Genomic DNA, 25,210 nt, shown 5'->3' with positions numbered 1-25,210 from the left:
CTTTCCATAGTGTGGCAACAAGTGCAAAGGCCCTGACGAGGAAAGAACAAGGAGAAGACCAATACCACTAGATATAAAAACCCAAAGAAATATGCCAACAGATGAGGCAGGAGGGTGCTGGTCATACAGGGCTGTGAGCCCTACTATGGGACTTTGTCTGCATTTTAAAAGTGCTGGGAAACCACTGAAGCATTTGAGCAAGGGAGTGACATCATATCTGCATTTTGAAAACATCAGTCTGGCTGCTCTGTGAAAAAGAATTGGAGTTGGGCAGAAAGAGGTTAAAGTCCAAGGTTAACAAGCAGTCCAAGAGGGAGACAACAGCAGTTCACACTAGGGTGTTGCCATGAAAATGGACAGAATTGGATGGACTCAAGAGATAGAAAGCTCAACAGGACTTGGTAATGGATTATATATTGGATTATATTATGGGGGTGAAGGGAAGGGAAATGACAAGGTGATTCACTTTTCAGTTTATGCAACTAGACAAATGGTGGTACTAATCCCTGAGATAACCCTGGAAGATGATTCCCCCACCAGGAGTCTTTAAAGACAAGGAGTCAGTCGCAGATTAAAAGTGCTGGAGGGACTTCCCTGGCAGTCCAGTGGTTAAGACCCCGCGTTTCCAATGCAAGGGACGCAGGTTCGATCCCTGGTCAGAGAACTAAGATCCCACATGCCGCACGGCCAAAAACAAAAAACAAAACAGAAAAAACTAAACATGGAGAGAGGAACGAGGATCAGGGTCCTGACACTTGGAGGAGGCCTGTGGCCCTTTTCCTCTGATCTAGAGAGAAAGATGGGGGTCAAGTAAGTTGCACTTCTTCTCTAGCTTTTGAGGGGTAGTAAGAAAAGTGAATTCTCTCATCTTTAGTAATTGAGGTATAGAGCTGCTGAATGGTACAGGCTCCTGAACTATCCAAGACAGCTATACTACCTATACCTGACAATCTGAAGGTTTAGAGCTGTCCAATATGGTAAGCCACTAGCCACATATGGCTATTGAGCGTTTGAAATGGGGCTGGTCAGAACTTAGATGTAGTGTAAGTGTAATATACACACCAGATTTCTTAAACTTAGTATGAAAAAAAGAATGTAAAATATCTGAAATTTATTTTAAAAATATTGATTACACGTTGAAATATGTTGAATATGCTGGGTTAAATAAAATATATGGTTAAAATTAATTTCACTTATTTCTTTTGACTTTTTAAAATGTAGCTACTAGAAATTTTTAAATTACGTATCTGGCTCGAATTATATTTCTACTGGACATCGCTGTTTCACACAAAAATTCAGACTAGTGTTCCAGGATACGAAATCATTCTACTATTTGAATCTATCCTACCGGGTAGTCAGCTTCCCTGAGCCGTTTAACCGCTACCTAAGCACAGCGCCGGAAGTCGCTAGACTCTAAGGATCAGCCCAGCCGCCCCTGGCTCCGCCCCCTGAACGACTACAAGAGCCAGCGTGCACTGCGCGCCTCCGGAGACGGACCTGAAAGAGCCGCCTCTTTGTGACGTCACGCCCGTTGCGCCGCGCGGGTTCTGTTCGTTCCCTTCGAAAGCTCGCGTTGTGGAGGTGGGAGGGGAGCGTCTGTGAAGGGGGTGGTGTCGTGCGGCCGAGGGCGCGCAAGTAAGGGGGACCTTGGGGGTCCTGGGTGAGGCACCCTCTGTCCGACTTTCCGAAGCCCTTTTTGTGTGGGGAGAGGATATCAGGACCGCGCCTCTCGCACCGCGCGTCCGGTGGGAAAATGCGGCTCTTTTCAGGGAAATGGCAACGTCTCCCCGTGCAGAGAGCTCCTGCTGCGGACGAGAGCGGGGCGCGTGGCCTCTCGGCAGCATCCCACAAAGCCCAAGGGGGCAGGCACGCACGTTGTCCCTGCTGCAGGGGCCTGGAGTCTCCTAATGGGCCCCACCCGGGCCCCTGGAGGATACTGAGGAGGGGGTCTAAGGGAAGTAGGCTTCACTTCCAACTCCTCTAAAGCCTTTCTCCTCTGGCAGCCGAATTACCTTAACTTTTCTTTTTTTTTTTAAATTTAATTTAATTAATTTATTTTTTGGCTGTGTTGGGTCGTTGTTTCTGTGCGCGGGCTTTCTCTAGTTGTGGTGAGCAGGGGCTACTCTTCGTCGTGGTGCACGGACTTCACGTTGCGGTGGTCTCTCCTGTTGTGGAGCACCGGCTCTAGGCGTGTGGGCTTCAGTAGTTGTGGCACACAGGTTCAGTAGTTGTGGCACACAGGTTCAGTAGTTGTGGCACACAGGTTCAGTAGTTGTGGCTCACAGGCTCAAGAGCGCAGGCTTAGTAGTTGTGGTGCATGGGCCCAGTCGCTCCGCGGCAGGTGGGATCTTCCCGGACCAGGGCTCAAACCCATGTCCCCCGCGTTGGCAGGCGCATTCTTAACCACTGTGCCACCAGGGAAGCCCAACAGGCTTAGATGTTGGTTTGCTTAAATAGGCCACCACAGCATTAGAGCCTCATCAATCTAATGGCTTCCTTGTTTAATTAATTTAACACAACGCAATTTTTCTCGTTGTAGAAAAGTCAGTTGTCTGCTATGTGCGTTGGGGTTCAGTAGAGCCTTTTTTGTTTGTTTGTTTTTGGTGACATGTCTGGCTTTGTCCATCACCATATGATCTTATTTTCTACTAGGAAGCTTTTCATACATTTGAGTCCAAATGAGGTCACTGAGTGAGCATCCATAGAGTCAAGAGTGAGAGAGTTTCCAGGGAAGTATTCTAGGCCTCTTTTAGGTCTGATCTGCTTCATGGTTTCTTATTCATGGTTTTACGTGTCCATTACAGTTCCACTACCTGATAAGGAGCCCAAGGCAAATCAATCAGGAAATTCAAGTGTTCTTTTTTGTAATATTAATCTCAGTTGACATTAATTATGCCCAACGTTGTACCAATTGCTTTTTGTAATTATTTAAGCCTCGCAGTAACTCCAGTGGATTACATACTACTGTCTCTATTAGCAGATGATACAGAAAGGTTAAGTAATCTACGCAGTATCGCACAGTTACTTTGTAGCAAAAGCAGGATGAGAATCCAGAAATGCTAACTCCAAAGGACTCTGAGAAGCAGAACACTTGACTGGTGAGAAACCACTAGACTCTTGTCACTTCTCCCCTCTGCATCATAAAACGCTGTAGAAGAAATTAAATGGTTGCTTTCCTGATGGGGGCATCAGTGGAGGTTTACTAGAGGGAGGTAAACTATCTGCTATGACGGAATGACAAGTAAAACGTCTGAAAAAGAGGACGGAAAAGAAAAACCTTCTCCCCGGAAAGATAAACTTTGTATGGTGAGGGTCTGTCCAAAGCAAGCTGAGGTCTGCAGCCTCAGCTATTTTACATGCTATTTCCAAATGAAAATTGGAGTAACAAGGATACTTCCCTCTCATATGCTTTCATTTTGAGCAGTTAGGTTCAGATTCATTAGAAACATGTCAAATATATAACATTAGAAGAAGAAAAAAAGCAGCTTGAAGAAATAGGATATCTTCTGGGGTTGTGAGATTTGGGACTTCTTTAGTCTTTCATTAAAGATGAAAAGAAGGCAGAGGGGTAGTAGAAGATGATACATAGGGTTCTGAACTGAGAAACCTCAGTATGAACATGAATGGGCTATATCTGAATGCCTGTTGAAGCACCGGTGCAGGGTTGTAGCATCTTGCATTCGTTCTCCTTTCTGCCCTTCTGATGGTTGTGGGTTTTGATCAGGGCCTCAGCACCAGCTCACACCATGTGGACCGCGGATGAGATTGCGCGGCTCTGTTATGAGCACTATGGGAGCAGGCTGCCCAAGCAAGGGAAGCCTGAGCCCAACCGCGAGTGGACGTTGCTGGCAGCTGTGGTGAAGATACAACCTACAGCTGACCAGGCCGACGACCGCCCTGACAGACCGGTGCAAGGTGAGACCTTTTCTCCCTGGAACGCTGTCTCTCCCTGTAGGAGATGGTAGAACTACGCAGGGCTAGACAGGGACGATGGCGGTTGGGTGTAAACCGCGATGTTGGGCACCCCAGGGGGCGGGGTACCTCTGGTGGTGGTAGATGGCCGTGCCGGAACCGCAGTGCACAGTTAAGTCAGCCTTTGGGGGACTCAATGTGCAGACTTATTAAACCTATAGATCATTCAGATTCTGAGAGCACACGTAATGATTTTTTTTTCCCCCTCAGTGACAAAGGAAGTTGTCTCAGTGGGAACAGGAACCAAATGCATAGGGCAGTCCAAAATGAGGAAGAGCGGTAAGCCCCGGTGGGGTCTGAACGGGGCCTGTTAGGGAGCTTTTGGAAACCGGTGTGCATGTCATCCGTTCCTCTTCTCGGCAGAGCAAAGGGGCAATATCGCTAGGTGGCTGACCTTTCAGTTCCCACTGACTGTCGCTCCAGTTGAAAGGACAGAACTCATTTAAAGAATGGAAGTAAGCTGTGGAAGCAAAGGCCACCAAGAACATCTTTCTGAGTGGCTTGAAAGTTGGCCAGTATTTTCATGCTCAAACCAAAAGTTGCCTGGGCTTAGCTATTCCATATTAGATCTGAAGCCCCACAAAGCAATCTTTAATTAAATGGAGATTTTGGCACCAGAAAGAATATGGAAATCCCTTAGAGGTCTGGCATCTTCACCTTCTGGTTGCCAGTTAACAGATTCCTCCTCCAGTTTGCTTTCCTCATTCTCCTAGCCTTTCCTCCTGGATATGGTGAAGCTGTTCCAGGACCACTATTGATAGAATTCGATGGAATTTTATCACTATGAGCACAAGTATGGCATGAGGGTACAAAAGATCTGGACTCTTCTCCTCCATATAAAGATTTCCCTATAAATCAGGAGTTCTCAGCTAGGGGAGATTTTGCCCTCCAGGAGACATTAGGCAATATGTGGAGACATTTTGATTGTCAAAACTGGGGAGAGGGGAATATGCTAGTGGTCTCTAGTGAGTAGAGGCCAGGAATGCTGCTAAACATCCTGCAAAGCCCAGGACCGCGCCCCTCTGCCCCATTCAACAAAACATTTTCCAACCCTAAATGTCAGTAGTTGAGGAAACCTTGCTGTAAATGCTTTGCCAGTAATGATTGTAAAACTTTCAGGCAAAGCCCTCCAGGAGCTACATGGTCATTCTGGGTGCTGGGAGAAGCTACTATGTTCTGCTTTTAGGAACCAGGGAATCTCCAGGTTCCATATGTTTTCACTAATGTCCTGTCTTTGCCGCAGGAGACATCCTCAATGATAGCCATGCTGAGGTCATAGCCAGAAGGAGCTTCCAAAGGTAAAGCTATATCCCGAAAGAGTCTGATTTAGCTTGGGTGGAGGCCCCAGAATATGCATTTCTAATAAGCTCCTAGGTAATACTGATTATGTAGGCCTCTGAACTGCACTTAAAATAGTGCTCATCTAGACAGTGGTTCTCATGCTTGATGTGCATCAGAATCACCTAGAGGGTTTGTTAAAACCCAGGGCTTCCCTGGTGGCGCAGTGGTTGAGAGTCCACCTGCCAATGCAGGGGACGCGGGTTCGTGCCCCGGTCTGGGAAGATCCCACATGCCACGGAGCCGCTGGGCCCGTGAGCCATGGCTGCTGAGCCTGCGCGTCCGGAGCCTGTGCTCCGCAACGGGAGAGGCCACAACAGTGAGAGGCCGCAAAAACAACAACAACAAAAAAAAAACTAGATAGCTGGGACCATCCCCAGAGATTCTGATTCAGCAGATCTGGGTGGAGCCTGATAAGTTGCATTTCTAATAAATTCCAGCTGATGCTGATGCTGCTGTTTCAGGAACCGCATTTTGAGAATCACTGGGCTAGGTCATTCTCATAATTCCAAGTCGCTACCAGTCCCATTGGTCTGCAGTATCTCTTTCTTTCTTAGTAATCATGCAGCCAGAGTCTTTCCCTTTACCACAGAGACTGGTTGTTCGTTCTGATAACATCCTGCACCCCATTAGGTACCTTCTCCATCAGCTCCACTTGGCAGCCACCCTGAAGGAGGAATCCATCTTTGTCCCAGGAACTCAGAGAGGACTGTGGAAACTCAGACCAGACCTCTTGTTTGTGTTTTTCTCCAGCCATACACCCTGTAAGTATATTAATGCCTTTGGGTTCATGTTACATTGTCTGCTTCCTTATTGTTGTCTTATCCATAGTTTCTCAAAAAAACACCTTAGATGAAGTGTAGCTACAACCATTGATAGTGCCTCTTTGTGAACAGCCCAGTGTGCCTAATCACGTCTCTACCAAGGAAAAGTGGAGGGAGCTTCACTCATACTATTATTCAGTTCTCAGTTCCCAAGCAGGATTTGCAAGCTTAAAGCTGAGACCCCACAAGGTCCAAAACCAACAAGAGGGCTTAGAGGTCCAAAGCCCTGAGTTCTGTGGTGATTTATCCTGAAACTCATTTCATTCATTCATTAAACATAAATTTTCTACTCCTTGTCAGGCAAATGTGACATACTGGTTATGTAGCAGTGAATAAGACTAGTCCCTTGCTTACCCTTTAGTTTTTTAGGAAATGTGGACTGTCATGGTTAGTTAAGGTAAATTTTGATGAGTTGTAAGGGGATGTTCAGGTGCTCTGGTTGCATTAGGCAGGAAGACCAGACCTGGCCGATTTTCTATCCTTTGTTTTTCTGTCTTGAAAATTGGGAATAATTCCTACCCTTTGTAGACAACAGTTCAGGGATAGTAGTAAAATTTCCTCACCCTAAAAACTTTGAAATAAGGATATAATATTGTCCCCTGAGTATTAAATTTTAAAATTAACTATGCAATTAGAGCAGATAGGTAATCACTCTTAAGAGACAGTAACTGAAGATCATAACTCAAATCAAAAATATAATATAGCTTATGAAAGAACAGGAAAATGACATACAGAGGGAGGCAGGACTCATCCATACCCTATTCTTAGCAGTGCCCTGATAGGTTGTTTCCTAACTCAGTGCTTATCAAACTGTAATATACATATAAATCACCCAGGGCTCTTGTTAAAATGCAGATTCAAATTCAGTAGGTCTGGGGTAGAGCCGGAGGTCTGCATTTCTAACCAACTCCCAGGTGGTGCCAGTGGTATTGGCCCATGTATCACATTTTGAATAGCCAGGGCCTGGCTGATCCCAGTGGGAGGTGTAGCATTCCTGTGGAGAGAGATACATCTGGAGATCACAGCTGGCCTGACCACCTAATCAGACAACATAAATCAGTGGTCTACAGGCTGGTACTGCATTGTGAGAGTGTACTGGTCCATGGCCAGATGAGAAAAATCAGGACTACTCAGTGAGTTTTTCAAAACACTAATTTCTTTCCATTTTAAGGTTATGAGATTTTTATGCATTTTTAAAATAATGATAAATAGGATTTTTAAAGATCTTACTTGGTGGAATAAAAAGTTGTCGACACTCTAGTCGTCTTAAAATCTTCCTGAGATTTTACTGGTCTTTGAAATCAAAATTTAGAACCACTGATCTAACTCCCAGGGTGATGGGTAATCTTTTACAGTGTGATGTCCACTGATGGTTTGTCTGCAGGGAGAAAGAACACTACCTAGAGAATGTGACTATTTGGCGCCCTTGGCATTTATTCCTCATTACTAATTGATAAGTTGGTGCCTGGATTGGCTACTTCAGACTGGTACTTGTGAGCTGTATTAGCATGAGTCAGCCTCTTGAGTTCAGGCATCTGTCAAGATCAAATCTCTGAGCCTTCAGAGTGGGAGGTGGGCCCTGGGGAATTCTCCAAAGTCACTGTCACCTTGTGAGGTCTCTGGAAGCCTGCCAGCCAGCCTCTCTGGCAACACTCCCAATTCTGCATCTCTTGCCTTTCCCACTCTTAGGTTATAAAGACCACAGACGTATTATTTACACACTTTAGAAAAGCAATACACATTAGTGTTTGAAGAAGAAGCTCCCTTCTCACAGGGGCGGTGTGCTTTTTACTGACCTCTGGTTTTCTTTGATTACCTGTAAACACAGAGTGGTTCAGAAACCTCTAAACCAGCTTGGGGAAACACCAGTTGTGTAATTTACTGTGAGTCTTTACTGTGGGGATATGCAAGATGGGGAAATTGTGAGCATTATTTGCCAAACTTATTTAACCATGAAATCAAACATCCACTTTTGTTTTCCAAGGCATCTTATGGAATAATATTCCACAAAATGCACTTGAGAAACTGTGCTCATTCTAAGCCAGGGGTTCTCAACTCAGGATCATTCTGCTGCCCAGGGGACATTTGGCAGCATCTGCAGACATTTTTCATTGTCAGACTCAGGGGTGCTATTGGTATCTAGTAGGTAGAGACCAGGGAGGCTGCTAAACATCCTGTAATATATAGGGCAAGCCTCCATGGCAAAGAATTATCTGGCTCAGAATTCAACGTGGAGGTTGAGAAACCTTGGTCTAATCTAGTGTTTCCAAAACTTCTGTGGTAAGAATCACCTGGGATCTTTGTTAAACAATTCAGTTTTCAAGACTCCTCCCACTGAGAGAGTCTAGCTCACTGGGTCTAGGATACGCTCTTCAGCAAGAACCTCAGAAAATTCTTGTTAGGGAAATTTGGCCAAGTGTTCTTAACTCATCTCAGGTAGCTGGGAGAATAGAATTAAGCTTCATTTAAGTCACTGGTTCTCAAACTTGACGTTGCATCAGTATCACCTGGAGACCTTGTTAAAACAGACTGCTGGGTACCACCTCTAGAGTTTCTGATTCAACAGGGCTACTGTGGGTCCCAAGAATTTGCATTTCTATCAAGTTCCCAAGGGATGCTTATGTGACTGGTCTGGTGGCCTCACTTTGAGAACCACTGGTTTAAGTGATTTCTTCTCCTACAGGTGGGGATGCCTCCATCATTCCAATGCTTGAGTTTGAAGATCAGCCTTGCTGTCCTGTCAGTAGAGATTGGGCCAATAATCCATCAGTAGAAGCTAGTGGTAACCTAGAAGCTCCTGAAGATAAAAGGAAATGTGAAGACTCAGATAGTCCTGTGACCAAAAAGATGAGGCTTGAGCCCAGGACTCCTGATGGTATGGCTCACCATCAGAGTTTTGGCAACCAGGAAAGTGGCCCTAATTCACCAGATGTCAGCAGCTCTAATCTCACTGCAGAGGAACTAGCCACTGTCACTGGAATGGCCCCCGGTGGCGCCAAAGTGGTGGACGTTTATAGAACTGGAGCCAAGTGTGTGCCTGGAGAAGCTGGAGACTCAGGGAAGCCTGGTGCTGCCTATCACCAGGTGGGGCTGCTCCGAGTGAAGCCAGGCCGGGGGGACAGGACTTGCTCCATGTCCTGCAGTGACAAGCTGGCACGGTGGAACGTCCTCGGATGCCAGGGGGCACTGTTGATGCACTTCCTAGAAGAGCCCATCTACCTGTCAGCTGTGGTCATTGGGAAGTGCCCGTACAGCCAGGAGGCCATGCAGAGAGCACTGATTGGGAGGTGAGAGGGCAGGGAGGGAACAGTCTTTCCAAAAAGCAGTCTGAGAATATGTCCAAAGAGCCTGGACATACATACATACGTACAAAGAGTTAAGAATTTGTTTTAAGGAAATAATTAAGAAAGTGCTCAAATATTTAGCTTTGTGTGTACTAATTTAAGGAAAAAAAAAAAAAAACCACTGAAATGGCCAGCAATAGAAGATTGTGATTTTTGTTACAACTAATATTGATGAATATTTAACATGGAAAGATGCTCATAATGTTTAAAGAGCAATTTAGAAGGTAAAACAAGTTCGTTTGGGTCTTGAAGTATATATGCCCATAGAAAAAATTTATAGGAGGATATACACCAAGGTATTAATATGATTACCACTGAGTTGTGGTATTATGTGTGATTTTTTTCTTCTTTGTGATTATTCTATTTTCTAATTTTTGTGCAGTGTGCATATATTGCTGTTACAATGTTTAAAAACCTTCAGACATTAGTGTTAATTTTTTAAAAAGAAAAAAAGACAAATGATGACCACTCAAGCGTGGTCTCCCTGAAGAAGGGCAGCCAAACCTGATTAATGCTGTAGTAACTGAGGGCAGATAAGGCCATGACCAGGGGAGGTCTGTGGGCCCTTGTCAAATGTACCACTCCTAAAGCTGACTCTTGGAAGCAACCCCAGGATATGACCCACTAATTCCACTCCCGGGTACATACACAAGAGAAATGAAGACATACATCCACATAAAAGTTGTACATGAATGTTCATAGCAGCATTAGTCATAATAGCCCAAATGTGCAACAGCCCAAATGTCCATCAGCTGGTGAATTGATAAACAAAAGGTGGTAGCTCCCTGCAGTGGAATGTTACTCAGCCGCAAAAAGGAATGAAGGACTGATACATGTCACAACATGGATGAACCTTGAAAATCTTATGCTAAGTGAAATAAGCCACACGTTGTATGGTTTCATGGAGTGAAATGTCCAAAATAGGCAAATCCATAGAGACAGAAAGTAGATTCATGGGTGCCAGGAGCTGGAGAAGGGGATGGTGAATGACTGCCGTTAGGTGCAGGATTTCTCATTGGGGTGACGAAAATGTAGATTGCAGTGCTTGTTGCACAACTCTGTGACTATACTTAAAAAATTGAATTATAACTTTAAATGGGTGAATTTTATGGTGTATAAACTATGTGCCAATAAATATGTTAAGGAAAAAAAGGCAATCCTAGGCACTGTGCCCAAGACATTTTCTGTTTTCCATGTTTTCTTGATTCCAAGACTTTAAGTTGCTGTCTGCTCTGCTCTAGACCCACTACATGTTGGCATCTAGTTTGTGTGAAATATTCAAAAGAAAAAAATGAAGCTTTTATATTATAGTATAATTTTGGTTTCTGGCCTGTTTTAAGGACTCCCTAGGAAGCTGATGCCGACAGGTTAGTATTTCTTCTTAAGGTTTTCAAATCTTTCACAGCCAATATGAGAAATGGAGTTCGGTGTTACTGAAGTCCCTGAGGGGTGGTGACTCAGTTTATAGCTGTCACTTCAGAGTGATGGAAGAGATCTTTCTTCAGCCATAAGGTTCATAGGATCTGGATTCTATTCTGTCACAACCTCCTATACCATCCTCCCCGTAAATAAATAAATCCACACACCTTCTAAGGCCTTTGCCTCCCACTGAGACATGGGTGGTGATGTGGTCCACAGTCCTAGATACTCTCTTTCTCGATGAGTGAGCCTAAACTACATGCCTTTCCCCTCACGTTTAGGTGTCAGAATGTCTCAGCTTTACCTGAAGGCTTTGGAGTTCAAGAAGTGAAACTGCAGCAGTCAGATTTACTATTTGAACAGAGCCGCTGTGCAGTACAGGCAAAAAAGGCTGAGAACCAAGGCCGACTTGTTCCTTGTGGGGCAGGTAAGGGATCCATGTTCCACTTGCTCTGGAGTAACTTGTCCCTGAACATTAGAGTGGCCTGGAAGGGACTGCATCCTCCCAGCCTGGGGTAGCAGTTTACCACTCAAGTGGTCAATAGCATGGGCTCGGGAGATACCCACACTGGGTCAAGTTCACACTCTTTATGACCCTGGGCAACTTGTCCTCTCTTAGCCTCAGTTCCTTCATCTTCGGATAAGAATATCATTTGTCAGGGTTGTTACGAAGAATAAATGAGAAATTCTGTTTCATGCATTTACTGTGTTCATGTAATAAATACTCAATGATTGTTAGCTATGATGATGATGATGGTGGTGGTGATGATGATGAATCATGAACCACTTATACTGTTGTATTCTGGAGGCCAGGCATCAGAGTGGCAGCCACTGTCTCTGGCATCATATCCAGCTCTCATGAGTCTTCAGTGGTAGGGGAATATTTTTATTAAAATACCTCTGACATTTACAGAAAACTGAACAGTTTTAACCCCAGAATCTTATCTTTTCATAGCCATCGGCTGGAGTGCAGTTCCTGAGCAGCCACTGGATGTCACCGCCAATGGCTTTCCGCAGGGAACAACAAAGAAAGGAATCGGACGCCTTCAAGCCAGGTATAGCATATTGGGGCAGAAGGAGATGGTGGCAGTGCATTCACACCTCACCACCCTCTAATTCCAGAACATTTTCTTTTTCTTTCTTTTTTTTTTGGCTGCATTGGGTCTTCATTGCTGCACGCAGGCTTTCTCTAGGTGCGCAGGCTTCAGTAGCTGTGGTTCGCAGGCTCAATAGTTGTGGCACATGGGCCTAGCTGCTCCACGGCATGTGGGATCTCCCCGGACCAGGGCTCAAACCTATGTCCCCTGCATTGGCAGGCGGACTCCCAACCACTGCGCCACCAGGGAAGCCCCTATCTGTTCATCCTTTGGTGGGCGTTTGGGTTATTTCACTTTTTGGCTATTATAAATAATAATTCTGCTCTGAACATTCATATACAAGCTTTTGGGTGGACATTTGTTTTCAACTCTCTTGGGTATACCTAGGAGTGGGATAGCTGGGTCATGGGATAACCTTATGTTTAACTTCTGAGGAACTGCCACACTGTTTTACATAACAGCTGCACCATTTTAAACTTCCATCAGCAATGTATGAGTATTTCAATTATCCTGCATCCTTTCCAACACTTGCTATTGTCTGTCTTGTAATCATTTTAGTGGGTGTTAAGTTCTATTTCATTGTGGTTTTGATTTGCATTTCTCTAATAACGAATGATGTTGAGCATCTTTTCCTGCACTTATTAGCCATTTGTATATCTTTTTAAAGAAATATCTGTTTAGATCTTTTGCCCATTTTTTAAATTGGTTTATTTGTCTTTTCATTGTTGATTTGAGAGATTTCTTTATGTATTCTGGATATGAGTCCTTTATCAGATATATATTGCAGATAATTTCTCCAGTTCTGTGGATTGTCTTTTCAGTTTTTGAAAGTGTCCTTTAAAGCACAAAAGTTTCAAATTTTAAGGAAGTCCATTTTATCTCTTTTTGTATTTCGTGGTTTGTGCTTTTAGTATCATATGTAAGAAACCATTGTCACAAAGATTTACTTTGTGTTTTCTTCTCATGGTTTTAGCTTTTATGTTTAGGACTTTGGTCCATTTTGATTTAATTTTTTATAAGGTGTGAGGTAGGGATCCAACTTCATTCTTTTGCACTTGGATGTCCTTGTCTCAGCATTTCTTGGAAAGACTGTTCTTTCCCCTGGAAGATTTTGAAAGGAACACTTTCTTGGGCTTTACCACTAGAGATTCTGGTTTAGTGGGTCAAGGCTGGAACCCGAGAATCATTTATGAAGCTGCACAGTGATCAGACTGGCAAGAAGGGTGCCATGAAAACAAGACTTTGTATCTTCAAATTGGCTTTTATTGAAATGTGGAGCATATGATCTGTTGGACATGAGACTTGGGTTTCATGATTGTGTGTTTGGAGTTTCATGCATCTGCCTTATTTGTTCTTCTTTTGTTAAATGTTCATCTTGCCCCCTCTGCTTTTCCCTCCCAGTGAGCCACAGAGGGTCTGCAATAACACGAGGGTGGGTGGGGCTATGGGGTAGCAGCCTCCCCGCCAAAGGCACTTCCATCTGTTTGGATTGAGCTGCCTCTGAATGGCTGTTGTAGGACTCCCACAATTTGTAGGTAGTTCTTTTCATTCTAAGTGGCTTTTCCATTTCTTTATTGCGCCCTTATAAAAAGTTGTATTGGGGCTTCCCTGGTGGCACAGTGGTCGAGAGTCCGCCTGCCAGTGCAGGGGACACGAGTTCGTGCCCCGGTCCGGGAAGATCCCACATGCCGCGGGGCGGCTGGGCCCGTGAGCCATGGCCGCTGAGCCTGCGCGTCCAGAGCCTGTGCTCCGCAACGGGAGAGGCCACAACAGTGAGCGGCCCGCGTACCGCAAAAAAAAAAAAAGTTGTATAGTAATTAAAGTTCAGAGGTGGATTTGTTTCTTTTCTTTTTGACATGCTTATTTGTCTCCCTCAATGGAAATAATAATAACTTACATCTTTTTAGACTTAAAAAAAAAAAGTTTTTTTCTTCAGAGACACTAAGCAGGGTTCAAATGGCCTATACAGCAGACCCAGCCTGCCTCTTGGTGGCCTAAGCTGTTGAATTGAGTAGTATTTACAAAATTGTTAGGGGTAGAAATTTTTTAACCAGTTTTGTCTCAAGGGCCTCCCTGCTTCAGGCCATTGTCTGCATCTCTCCGGGGACCAGCAGTTAACCACAGGCCACGATGTGTAAGCAGAGCAGGTCACAAGGGACAGGGAGCACACTTCCTGCTGAGCTCTGCCTTTACTGTAAGTGACAGGCTAGCAGCAACCCATACTGGCCCCACCCACCTGCCTGTGGCTTCAGTTTGCTGTTTTGCTCAAGTCTAAATGCTCTTCACTGTGAACCTACACCATCTTTTACCTTAAAAGCTTTCCTTACGACTTCTTTCTGGCTCAAAATTACCAACTTTTCTCCAGATTCCTAAAGTGCTGTTTTCCAGTTTATCCCAATATGTCAGTGTTTTATGTGTGATTGGGAGTGCCCCGTGTTCTCACCCTGGCTCCGTCTCCAGTTGTCAGGTGACTCTGGACAAGTCCAGTAGCTCTCTGGGCCTCAGTGTGTTCGTATGTGTAAAACAAGGATATTGGAGTAGATGATCTGAGGTATCTGACATGTTGTGGGTGTCTCTCCATTTAGAAGGCAGACTCCATACAGGAGGAAGTTCATGGTGGAAAGAGCAGAAGCTTTGCAGTTCAAGAGACTGATATTTAATTCCTGGCTCCCTTTCCCCCCAAGTGTGTGAATTGGGCAAATTACTTTACCTGTCTGGGCCTCAACTTCCCTAACAATAAAGCAAGGGTAACTCATAGTATCTGTCACACGGGAATGTTGTGAAAATTGAATGAGAGAGAGTGCCTCTAACATGGTACAGGGCTTGCAGTAGACATCTTGTTAAGATAGATTTCTTCTTCAGTCATCAAATGAATCTAAACATTATGTGTTTTAGTTTTTTTTAAGACACTTTTTTTTTTTTTTTTTTTTTTTGGCTGTGTTGGGTCTTCATTTTTGTGCGAGGGCTTTCTCTAGTTGTGGCAAGCGGGGGCCACTCTTCATCACGGTGCGCGGGCCTCTCACTATCGTGGCCTCTCTTGTTGCGGAGCACAGGCACCAGACGCGCAGGCTCAGTAGTTGTGGCTCACGGGCCTAGTTGCTCCGCGGCATGTGGGATCTTCCCAGACCAGGGCTTGAACCTGTGTCCCCTGCATTGGCAGGCAGATTCTCAACCACTGCGCCACCAGGGAAGCCCCTGCACATTATGTTTGAAAGGGCCAAAGTTACTTTAATTTTAAAGACCAACAGCTGCTGGGGAGAGTGGGTTTTTCTCACTTCTCATTCCTGAGTGCTATCCTGGAACCACCTTTTTTAGAATGATCTGGAGTATGAACTCAAGACTGGGATGTTAGAAACATTTAAAATACTAGTGCGACACTCAAAGGTAATATTTTATTAAGTCTTTGTGTTTATTGCAAACAATGAGATAATAACAGGAATAAGATAAAGGACCCTCATTTTCAAGAAGCTTAATTTTTTTTGCGTTACGCGGGACTCTCACTGTTGTGGCCTCTCCCGTCGCGGAGCACAGGCTCTGGACGCACAGGCTCAGCAGCCACGGCTCACGGGCCCAGCCGCTCCGCGGCATGTGGGATCTTCCCGGACCGGGGCACAAACCCATGTCCCCTGCATCGGCAGGCGGACTCTCAACCACTGCGCCACCAGGGAAGCCTGGCAAATCCTTTTAAATTCTCTTTTCCCTGAAGAGGCATATTCTCTTCCCTTCCCAGATGAGCTACTAGAGCATCCTGGAGAGATCATTACATGGCTCATTGGATTATAAAAGAGAAGGGTAAGAGATTAAAAAAACAAAAACAAAAACAAAACAAAAACTAAGCGTGTCTAAGTATGTTAGAATAAAGATAGGGCTAGGTTGAAATGTGAATGTGTAATCTTTAAAAAATTATGTATGGATTGCTTTCCTAGCTCTTTGATATACCAACCAGTAGTGTTAACCAGCTCACCAGGAAGACTAATATCTAAGAATGTAATCCTCACTGTTAAAAGGAACTAGGGCTTGTTGGAGCATAGCAGCTAGCAGCCACCAAGATTATTTTGCTCCACAGATGACATCATTGGTTATTATTGGGTGGGCCTCTTTGACAGAGGAATTACTATTATGGTCACTCTGTTCTGCTGTTGAACAAGTCTTGAGAAAGGTCTTACTTCTCTGGAGGGAGATATAACACCTTAACATTACTCATGAGGTGACTTAGACCAAAAGCATTCATAAGAGAAAGTGCCATTTGCTCCTCCAGAGGGAATAATGTTGAAAACAATTTTACAGATCTGGTCTCAAGAAGCTGTTAAGCTGTCACTGATGGCTTTTCACAGTGACACTGGAGGCCTTGACATTTCACCCAGTGTTGGTGGTAAATAGAATCCAGTTTGCCACCTTCCAGTGAGGTTTAAGCGTTGTGTTTCTTTAATGAACCTTGAGTGGATCCCATCTCCAGACTACAGATCGTGGCATGATTGATCACTAAGGCTTGTGAATGAAATGCCTTGACATATTTCATTAATGCTCTGTAATAATATAGCCAAATTTTCTCTCATAGTTGTACGTCGGTAGCCACTGGGTTATAGCAAAAATCTCATGGGCTCACCTATCAGTATTTCAAAGGGAAGTGTGAGCATCCCGGGCAAGATATTAGTTTATTTTTTGATGTTCCTCTTTTGCTGATTCTGAGTGACCTGGACAGTGGAAATGTTGAGTCTGTAAGACTCTCTGGACTTCTTGAGCAATAAAATGTGTGGTCATGTCACCAAAAATTTCAGAGTCTTAAATCTGGAGATGAAATCTTTGATTCTAAGTAACAGTGAACATATCAACTTATCTACCTGAAGACATACATACAATAAAACATAAATAATGTTTGTTTTCAACTGGGTAAAACCAATCTTGATATAGTGCTAGTTGTCTGAAAAGAAAAAAATTCTAAGTCTCCCTTTTTTGAGGGTCATGGCCTCCTGGCTTTACTCTTAATATGTTTTTATTAGCTATAAACTTCATTGTCTCTCTTTTTATGCTTAGGCCTAGAAAGCATAGGGAGCTGCCAGAGAGCCTCGTTTCTTTGTCCTGTATGAGATTTTCCAGGACCATCACTTCCCTGCTCCAATATATAGAATAATTTCTCTTCAAATTGCCCTGGTTCTTTCACAGGAGAATAACATCAGCATCTAAACTCCATGTTCGAAACATGTATGTTCGATGGTTTCTTACAAGTCCTTGAGGTGTTAGCTTCATATAAGTAGTTGGTGCACCAGTGAATGAGCTACACAAAATATTATGTAAAGCTGTAAGGCTTGGCTAAAAGTAATTTCTTAATTGTCTAATCAGTCAATATGAATTAGTCAGTATTATTCACACTTAAACTACTAGATGAATAAAAGATTTAACATTAGAGTCGCCTTTGGTGACCACCCTTTGGGTATATTTTCACTAATATTGAACAGTCAGATTATTTTCTTCTTGAGTAATAATTTTCAGTTCTAGTGCAGTCATATAAACACTTGCACAGTATTTTAGTTCTATAATTTAAGTTCAGTTCAAGGGGATTGATATTTCAATCTGACAGTTCTTACTTAGTGGCAGCTTTAGCTACAGCTCCTTATTAGCTCTACCAGGCCACTTTATTAATTGAGTGGAAAAAAATATGAGAAATATTTCTCTAACATCTTTCTAGTCCACCCAGACTAGACCCAATGACCCAATACATAGTATGTATAAAAGACTCTCATATACAATACAAGCTCCCTGTCAGAGAAACTCATTTTCTAGTCTTTATAGAAAAAGAAACTGTAGTAATTTTATTGAAATCTACATGTTTTAAGTGAACACATATCAAATGTAGAACATCTGTATGTATCTGTATTATATAGAATATCTGTATTTTATAGATAGATAGATAGATAGATAGATCTGTTTCTGGGCATTCTATTCTGTTCCATTGGTTTGTTTGTTTTTCCCTGCACCAAAACCATACTCTTAATAACTCTAGTTTTATAATAAGATGATATCTGTTAGGGAAAGTCCTCTTGCCTTGTCTTTCAAGAGTGTCTTGGCTTTTCCTAGACTTTTATTTATTTTTTTTTAGACTTTTAAATTTAAAGTTCAGTTTGGGGAGAATTGACATTTTTCATTGTTAAGTCTTCAAACCAGGAATATGGTGTATATCTTTTTATATAATGCTGGTGCCAAATTGGCAGTTGTGCCCCAAATTTAAAACAAGCAGTTTTGAATGTTCACTTATTTAGGTCTTCTTACATATATTTCAGCAAAGTTTTATGATTTTCTTCACATAAATTTTCACATCTTTTATTAGATTTATTTCTTGAAGATGTATTAGTTATCTGTTGCTGTGTAACAAATTACACCCCCCCCAAAAAAAAAAACCTAGTGGCTTAAAAAAACAATTAACATTTATTATTTCACAGTCTCTGTGCGTCAGGAATTTGGGAGGAGCTTAGCTGGATAATTCTGACTCAGGGGCTTATGAGGTTGCAATCCATTATGTCAACCAAGACTACAGTCATCAAAGGCTTGACTGGGGCTGGAGGATCCAGTTTCAAAATGGCTCACTCATGTGGCTGCAAGGTCAGTCAGTGCTGGCTGCTCGCAGGAGGCCTCAGTTCCTCTCAATTTGGGTCTCTCCATAGTCCTACAAGTATTCATCTTTACAACATGATGGCTGGTTTCTCCCCAGAGCAAGCAATCCAAGAGAGCAAGGCAGAAGCCACAGAGTCTTTTGTGAGTAGCCTCAGAAGTCACACTCCAACCCAATCTCCTAATGGTTATTCAGATAACCCCTATTCGGTGTGGGGCGGGGTTGCATAATGGCACGAATTCCAGGAGGTAAGAATCACCATTCAGAGATTGGCTACCACAGATGCTGTTTTAAGTAATTCCCTTTCATTTCATTTTCTGGTCATTGCTACTGCAATCAACTTTTTTGTTGTTGTTTATTTCTCTCTTACAATTAATGTTTGTATCCAGCAACCTTGCTAACTCTTATTATTCTACTAATGTATCTGGGCATTCTTTCGGAATTTTTGAACATAGTCTATCTTTTGCAAATAGTATTTCCTTTCCAAACCTCCACTCCTTTTATTTTTTTTTCTTGACTTATTGTGCTGACCAGAACTGACAATATCACAATCATCTACGAATAATGACTTGTTTTTTGCTTTTCAATCTTTATTCCTTTTATTTCTTCTCTTACTGGCCAGACCTTCTGTGTAATGTTGGATAAAAGCAGTGATAGCAAGTATCCTTGTATTATTCCTGATTTTTTTTTTTCTTGGCCATGCCATGTGGCATGCGGGATCTTAGTTCCCCGACCAGATATGGAACCTGTGCCCCCTGCAGTGGAAGCGCAGCCTTAACCACTGGACCGCCAGGGAAGTCCCAAAGCTTTGTAAGCATTGTTACCCAAGGGGCCAGCTCCCTTGAAAGGAGGAAGCCAAACATAGCTGATGGGTATCCTTGGGGGCAAAATTTAGTAATTCCCTCTGTCTTTACCCCATTTCAGCCCGTCACCTTGATGATTTCACTGCTGGTAACATTTCTTGAGAGTTTTGGGGTTTTTTGTTTGTTTGTTTGGGCTGCGTTGGGTGTTCGTTGCTACACATGGGCTTTCTCTAGTTGCAGTGAGCGGGGGCTACTCTTTGTTGCGGTACTCAGGCTTCCCATTGCCGTGGCTTCTCTTGTTGCGGAGCATGGGCTCTAGGCATGCAGGCTTCAGTAGTTGTGGCACGCGGGCTTAGTTGCTCCGTGGCACGTGGGATCTTCCCGGACCAGGAATGGAACCCATGTCCCCCGCATTGGCAGGTGGATTCTTAATCACTGCACCACCAGGGAAGTCCCTGATAACATTTCTTAAGATGAGAATCAGTTTTGTCCCTCAACCTAATCAGACTCTTGGGTCTGGATTTTTCTTCTTGCCAAGTGCAAGAAGGTGAAAATGGGGGCTCAGGACCTTCAGACCTAAAAAGATACCATGTGAAACCCAGTATCTTTGATAGGGGCCTGATACATAGTAAACACTTAATAAATCTTCTTGGTCTTCTTTTTCCAAACAGATCCCGAATCAGCAAAGTAGAGCTCTTTAGATCATTCCAGAAGCTGCTAAGCAGTATTTCAGAGGACAAGTGGCCAGACTCCCTCAGGTGATGCCATTGACCTATGTTTTTTCATATTTAGGAAGACTTCTGGTTTAATTCTGCTTATGGATGGCAGGAAGCTTTGGCAGGAATGGTGGTTCAGTAGGCGAGTGGGTACTTATTACTAACACATGCTCTTCAATCCCCATGGCCCCATTTGCAGATATGTGTATGATCTGAGCCGTGGGAGATGGGTAGTTGGTAATACAGAGTCACACGAGCCTAAGGGCAGAATTGGGGCCTGGGCCATTACAGGCCCTCCTCTTGTTCCACCTCCAGATGGACAGCATTGTGGAAATGTGAGTGCTTGGGGAGCAATAGATTCTGTTGGGAGTATCATTCTCTTCTCTTTTTCTTTTGTTCACATCACTGCTTGTGAACGGAAGCTCGAAGACTTAAATTACTTTCCAAACAGGAATGTAGAGAACTATAAAACCACTTCTGGGGTGGGTGGGTGGAATTCAGATACTGACTACCCAGAGTTAGGCCAAATCTCACAGGGTAGGGGCACAGTCCCCACAAACTGACCTCACTTCAGGACACCAGCCACATACTGGGGTGCGGGGGGCGGGGCAAAGCCACTTACACTTCTGACCAACTGACTACAAACTCAGGTTCCTACTTACCCCTCAGGTTCAGTAATTCACTAGAAAAACGCACAGAATTCAGGAAAGCACCATACTTACAATTACCTTTTATTATGAAGGATACAAATAAGGACCAGATGAAAGAAGGGACACATAGGGCAAGGTCTCCAAGGGTCCCCAACCTGACACTTCTGTGTCCCCAGGATGCATCACCCTCCCTGCATGTCACTGTCTGTCACCAACCAGGAAGCTGACCTGAGCTTCAGTGCTCAGCATGTTTAGTGTCGTTTCATCAATAAGCATGATTAATAGAATTGTTGGCCACATGATGTGGTTGAACTCAGACTCCACCTTCCAGTATCCCCACCTCGGGAGGTCAGACTGATATCAGATGGCTCAAAGCCCCAACTTTCTAAACTCATGGTTGGTCTTTCTGGCATGGCCAGCCCATCTTGAAACTATCTAGGGCCCACCATGAGTCATCGCGTTAAGCAAAAACTTAGGTGTGATCTGAGGGGTCCACCATGAATAACAAAGACATTCCTATCGTTAGGGGAATTCTAAGGGCTTAGAGGCTCCCTGCCAGGAACTGACAACAAAGATCAGCCAAATTCTTTTTTATACAACAGTGGAGAAGCGAAAGCGTAGCTATATATGCTTCCATATGAAGAGGCTACCACCTGTTTTCACCATCATGCATCCTACAGTCAGTATTGATGCCCTCCCCTCATCCATGGTCAGTTTGCTTGTTTCTTGTCTGGAAGAATGAATCAGACTGGAACTGGGTGGGTTTCCGTACATTCTGTGACTTAAAAACAAATCTGGACTTAGGTAAGGAGAGACTTCATTCAAAAGGATTATTGTAATAAGAGAAAGGGCCTGTTACAATAGGAGGAGGACTGACGCAATAGCAAGGGCACTGCAATATTAAGATCTGTAAGCCTCTCGAAGAGCAGGTGCAAAGGGATTTTCTTTTATACGGAGAGAGAAGCAAAGTTAGACAGAGCTGGGAATGGGGGAGTAGGACGAGCCGGTAGTGTGATGGAACAATTGAACAGGAAGTATTGATTCTCAGGAGGGGCTGTTAAAAGAAGGGCTTGTTACACATGCTGATGCTGGCTCAGGCTGAAAGTGGCTCAAAGTTCAGGGGTCTGGGGGAAGGAGAGAAGCATAACTAATATTTGGTCAAATTAGCAGGCATGTGGTCGAGATTTTGTCAGTGGCTACAAACAGTTCAGCTAATCGTTATGAGGCAAAGAATGGGGTCTGTGTCTGGCCTTGTTAGAGGTAAACCAGGGGGGCATTCATGAGTCTGTCTAAGCCATGAAGAAGGGTGGTTCTTTGCAGTCAGCCACCTCCCACAACACAGAAGTGTGGGAGGGAGATTTTTTAACCATAGCTTGTTTGGGGAACTGAGGGCTCAGGTAAAGTTTAACATTGTCATGTATGTGGTTCCCATCCATTAACCACCAAAAAGCTATGGGAAATTGATCAAACAACGAACTTTAGCAACTTTAGTTGCTAAACTAAAGTTTAGCAACTTTAATCTTTGCTGAAGTGAGTGAAGAAACAACTTGGGTCTCCTCAGATCTTGGCAAAGAACGAAAGAGTAGAAGCAGGATAAAACCTGAATCAATGAGACATGAGGCTCAGTTTCTTCAGCTATGAGATGGCAAGGACAGAGCTCAAGGTCGGGGCTGAATCAAGAAGAGGGCTCAGAGGAGCCTGACTCAAGTTTGATCAAAGGAAAGAATCTTTGTCACAAGAAAATCTTTTGATCTGGGAGTGAGTATTATAGATATTATTCAGCACGTCAGCCGTTCTTCAGCAGTCAGAGACACTAAGGGATTTGGGAAGGGGTGTTGGCTGGCAGTACATAGGAGAATATGATTAAGATGGAAAGTGCTTTGGGAAAATGCAGTTGAGAAATTTCTAACAGCTAGATCCTTATGGTGGAAATTATAGACACATAGAAAATTTTAAACCAAGTAGTAGATACAGTTATTCTTGTTTTATCTGATTCCACCAGGACCAGACAAAACTAGCATTCTGTTTATTCTTACCTGTTTTAATCCATGCTGTTTTCTAGTGAATTCCCTACAAAGGAGGTAAGAGTCAGCATAGGACAGCATAACAAAATCCTCCTGCTTCCTAAGTCTCTTGTAATAAATCCGTCCAGCCTATTGCTGAGGTGTCTTGCTGGCCGCGGTGGTGAGCTGTCCAGTGAGAACTTGTGTGCTTGGTGGTGTGTGTGCATTAGGGTGCAGAAGCTAGTGACGTACCATGAGTACAAGGAGGCCGCATCCACTTACCAGCAGGCCTGGAGCGCACTCCGAAAGCAGGCATTTGGATCCTGGATCAGAAACCCACCGGATTATCAACAATTTAAATGAGCAAAGTTTACTGGCAGCAGGGTGTTTTCCATTCATTCATTCTGGACTGCCTTTTTCCTACGTGCTGGATAAGCCTTAGCTTTTCTTGTGGCTGATCAGGAAAAAAAGACTGCCATCTACCAGAGCAAAATATCTCTTCTGTGTGAGATGGATGGAATTCTGGACATGGAACAACCTATACTTGACTGAAGTAGCTCGCTGCTAAAACAGCATCTTGCTAATGACCTTGGTATGTGTCCTGTGTTTTATTGCTTCTCTAAGAATAAGAATTTGGAATGTGATGCTTTAAAAGTACTCTGCAATAGCTCCATTTTGTCTGTTCCTACATTGATTTGGCAAGTACTTATTGGGCTGAGATGATCTTTGAATCTCTGCAAGTTTTAGAGTTTTGCCTGTCATAGTGGGCATGTATTTTGTATATCGTCTTTTTTCCTTTGGAGAACCACCCTTTCCTGCTTTACCCATGCTTGGATGAAGTGAACTTTACTCCTTGGCTCCAGGAATGTGAGCCAGCCCTGAACAGTCCTGGAACTAGTGCCAGAGTGATCAGGTAAGATTCTCTCTCCTCTTGTATCAGGAACTATAAACGCCACATAATCTTGGGATTGCCTGTGGCTGCCGTTGCCTACTACATAGAGACAGCCAGCTTGAGAACAAAGGCAATGAAGGAAACAGCTGAGAGAATCAGAGCTCTCGTGACCTTGTCTGGATGCCTGAAACTAGTGCCTACTCTGGACTTCAATTATGTGAGATAAATTCCTATTGTTTTGAGTAAGCCTGTTTGAGACTGTTTTCCTATGACTTTGAATGGAAAGAGTTCTGTCTAAAAGGCCAAAAGTCCCTATAGTAATTCAGCAGCAGAGCTAGCAATCAATGCTGTTTTTACTAACAACTAATGTTTAACTTTCAATCTCTTCACACTCTAATTTATTGACTAAAAGTGGAAGTTCTCCATGTTGGGATTACTCAAGGTCATTGTTGGTTCTTCAGTATTTCCTTATACCTTTAAATATTTTAAATAACAGCTTTATTGACATATAATTCACATACCATAAAATTCACCCATTTAAAGTGTACAGTTTGGTGGGTTTTAGTATATCCACAAAGGTGTGCAAACATCACCACGATCAATTTTAGAACATTTTTGTTCTCAGCCGGGGGAGGTGGGGGGGATGCTGTTTGACCCAGTACAGTATCCATTAGCAGCGGCTCCTCATTTCCCCTCAACCCCCTCAGCTCCAGGGCAAACAGTAATCTACTTTGTGTCTCTAGGGATTTCCCTGTTTTGAACATTTCATATAATGGAATCATACAATATGTGGTCTTTTGTGACTGCCTTCTTTCACTTAACATGATGTTTTAAGATTCATGATGTTATAACGTGAATTGGTAGCATGAGTCAGTACTTTATTCCTTTTTATGGAATAAAAATAATATTCAGTTCTATGGATATACCACATTTTGTTTATCTAATCATCAACTGATGGACATTTAGGTTGTTTCCACTTTTTGGCTATTGTGAATAGTGCTGCTATAATCATTCATATACAAGTTTGCATGTGAACATATGTTCTTAATTTTTTTTATTACAGAAGTAATACGTAAATTTTTCTTTTTTTTTTAAATTTACCATTGTAACTTTTTTTTGGGGGGGGCTGTGCCGTGTGGCTTGCGGGATCTTAGTTCCCTGACCAGGGATTGAACCCAGGCCACAGGAGTGAAATCACCGAGTCCTAACCACTGGACCACTGGGGAATTCCCCCATAAGTTTTTCATAACAAGTTATCCTTGAACTTTTTTCTATAAGGAATCCTTTTAGATAGCAGGAAAGAAAGACAAAAACATCACTACCTGAAGGCCAGACCCCTACCATATGCTGCTTTAATCAGAGAGATCCTTTTGCCTGACCCCAAATCCTATGATATGAGAGCAGTTAAGATACCTCGATTGGCAGAAGCTTTTATTCACAGAAAATTATGCATCTCTCTCTCTCATGAGATTCTTTTTTTTTTTTTAATATTTTTTAATTTTGTCTGCGCCAGTTCTTAGTTGCAGCATGTGGGATCTTCATTGT

At 43.3% G+C, this 25,210-nt stretch overlaps 1 protein-coding gene across 3 annotated transcripts; it reads left to right on the top strand.

Moving 5' to 3' along the window:
- The first annotated feature begins 1,549 nt into the window (after positions 1–1,549).
- Positions 1,550–23,846, top strand: ADAT1 (adenosine deaminase tRNA specific 1). 3 transcript variants are annotated; one of them, XR_004347000.1, is made up of 12 exons: positions 1,550–1,660; positions 2,981–3,098; positions 3,725–3,915; positions 4,183–4,251; positions 5,216–5,270; positions 5,944–6,074; positions 8,818–9,421; positions 11,179–11,324; positions 11,853–11,952; positions 20,076–20,162; positions 23,004–23,365; positions 23,714–23,826. XR_004347000.1 is itself a non-coding variant. In XM_032613720.1 (11 exons), the coding sequence occupies exons 3-11, from the start codon at positions 3,747–3,749 to the stop codon at positions 23,134–23,136; spliced, it is 1,494 nt and encodes a 497-aa protein (XP_032469611.1). In that variant the 5' UTR covers positions 1,550–1,660; positions 2,981–3,098; positions 3,725–3,746; the 3' UTR covers positions 23,137–23,846. The 3 variants fall into 3 exon arrangements, 2 of the variants coding, with proteins under 2 accessions (XP_032469611.1, XP_032469612.1); XM_032613720.1 differs by having other exon boundaries at positions 23,004–23,846; XM_032613721.1 differs by lacking the exons at positions 1,550–1,660; positions 23,714–23,826 and having other exon boundaries at positions 2,332–3,915; positions 23,004–23,236.
- The last annotated feature ends 1,364 nt before the right edge of the window (positions 23,847–25,210 follow it).

The sequence above is a fragment of the Phocoena sinus genome, chromosome 19 (assembly GCF_008692025.1).
Source record: "Phocoena sinus isolate mPhoSin1 chromosome 19, mPhoSin1.pri, whole genome shotgun sequence".
Taxonomy (NCBI): domain Eukaryota; kingdom Metazoa; phylum Chordata; class Mammalia; order Artiodactyla; family Phocoenidae; genus Phocoena; species Phocoena sinus.
Note: the sequence above shows the minus strand (reverse complement) of the source record. Positions and strands in the feature narration are given on the sequence as shown.

Bases quoted from the DNA above. Each gene is read 5' to 3' on its own strand.
- ADAT1 (XM_032613720.1), top strand. From the start codon at position 3,747: ATGTGGACCGCGGATGAGATTGCGCGGCTCTGTTATGAGCACTATGGG. The intron at 9,422-11,178 runs GTGAGAGGGCAG...CCTCACGTTTAG, and splicing joins CAGAGAGCACTGATTGGGAG to GTGTCAGAATGTCTCAGCTT. The intron at 11,325-11,852 runs GTAAGGGATCCA...ATCTTTTCATAG, and splicing joins ACTTGTTCCTTGTGGGGCAG to CCATCGGCTGGAGTGCAGTT.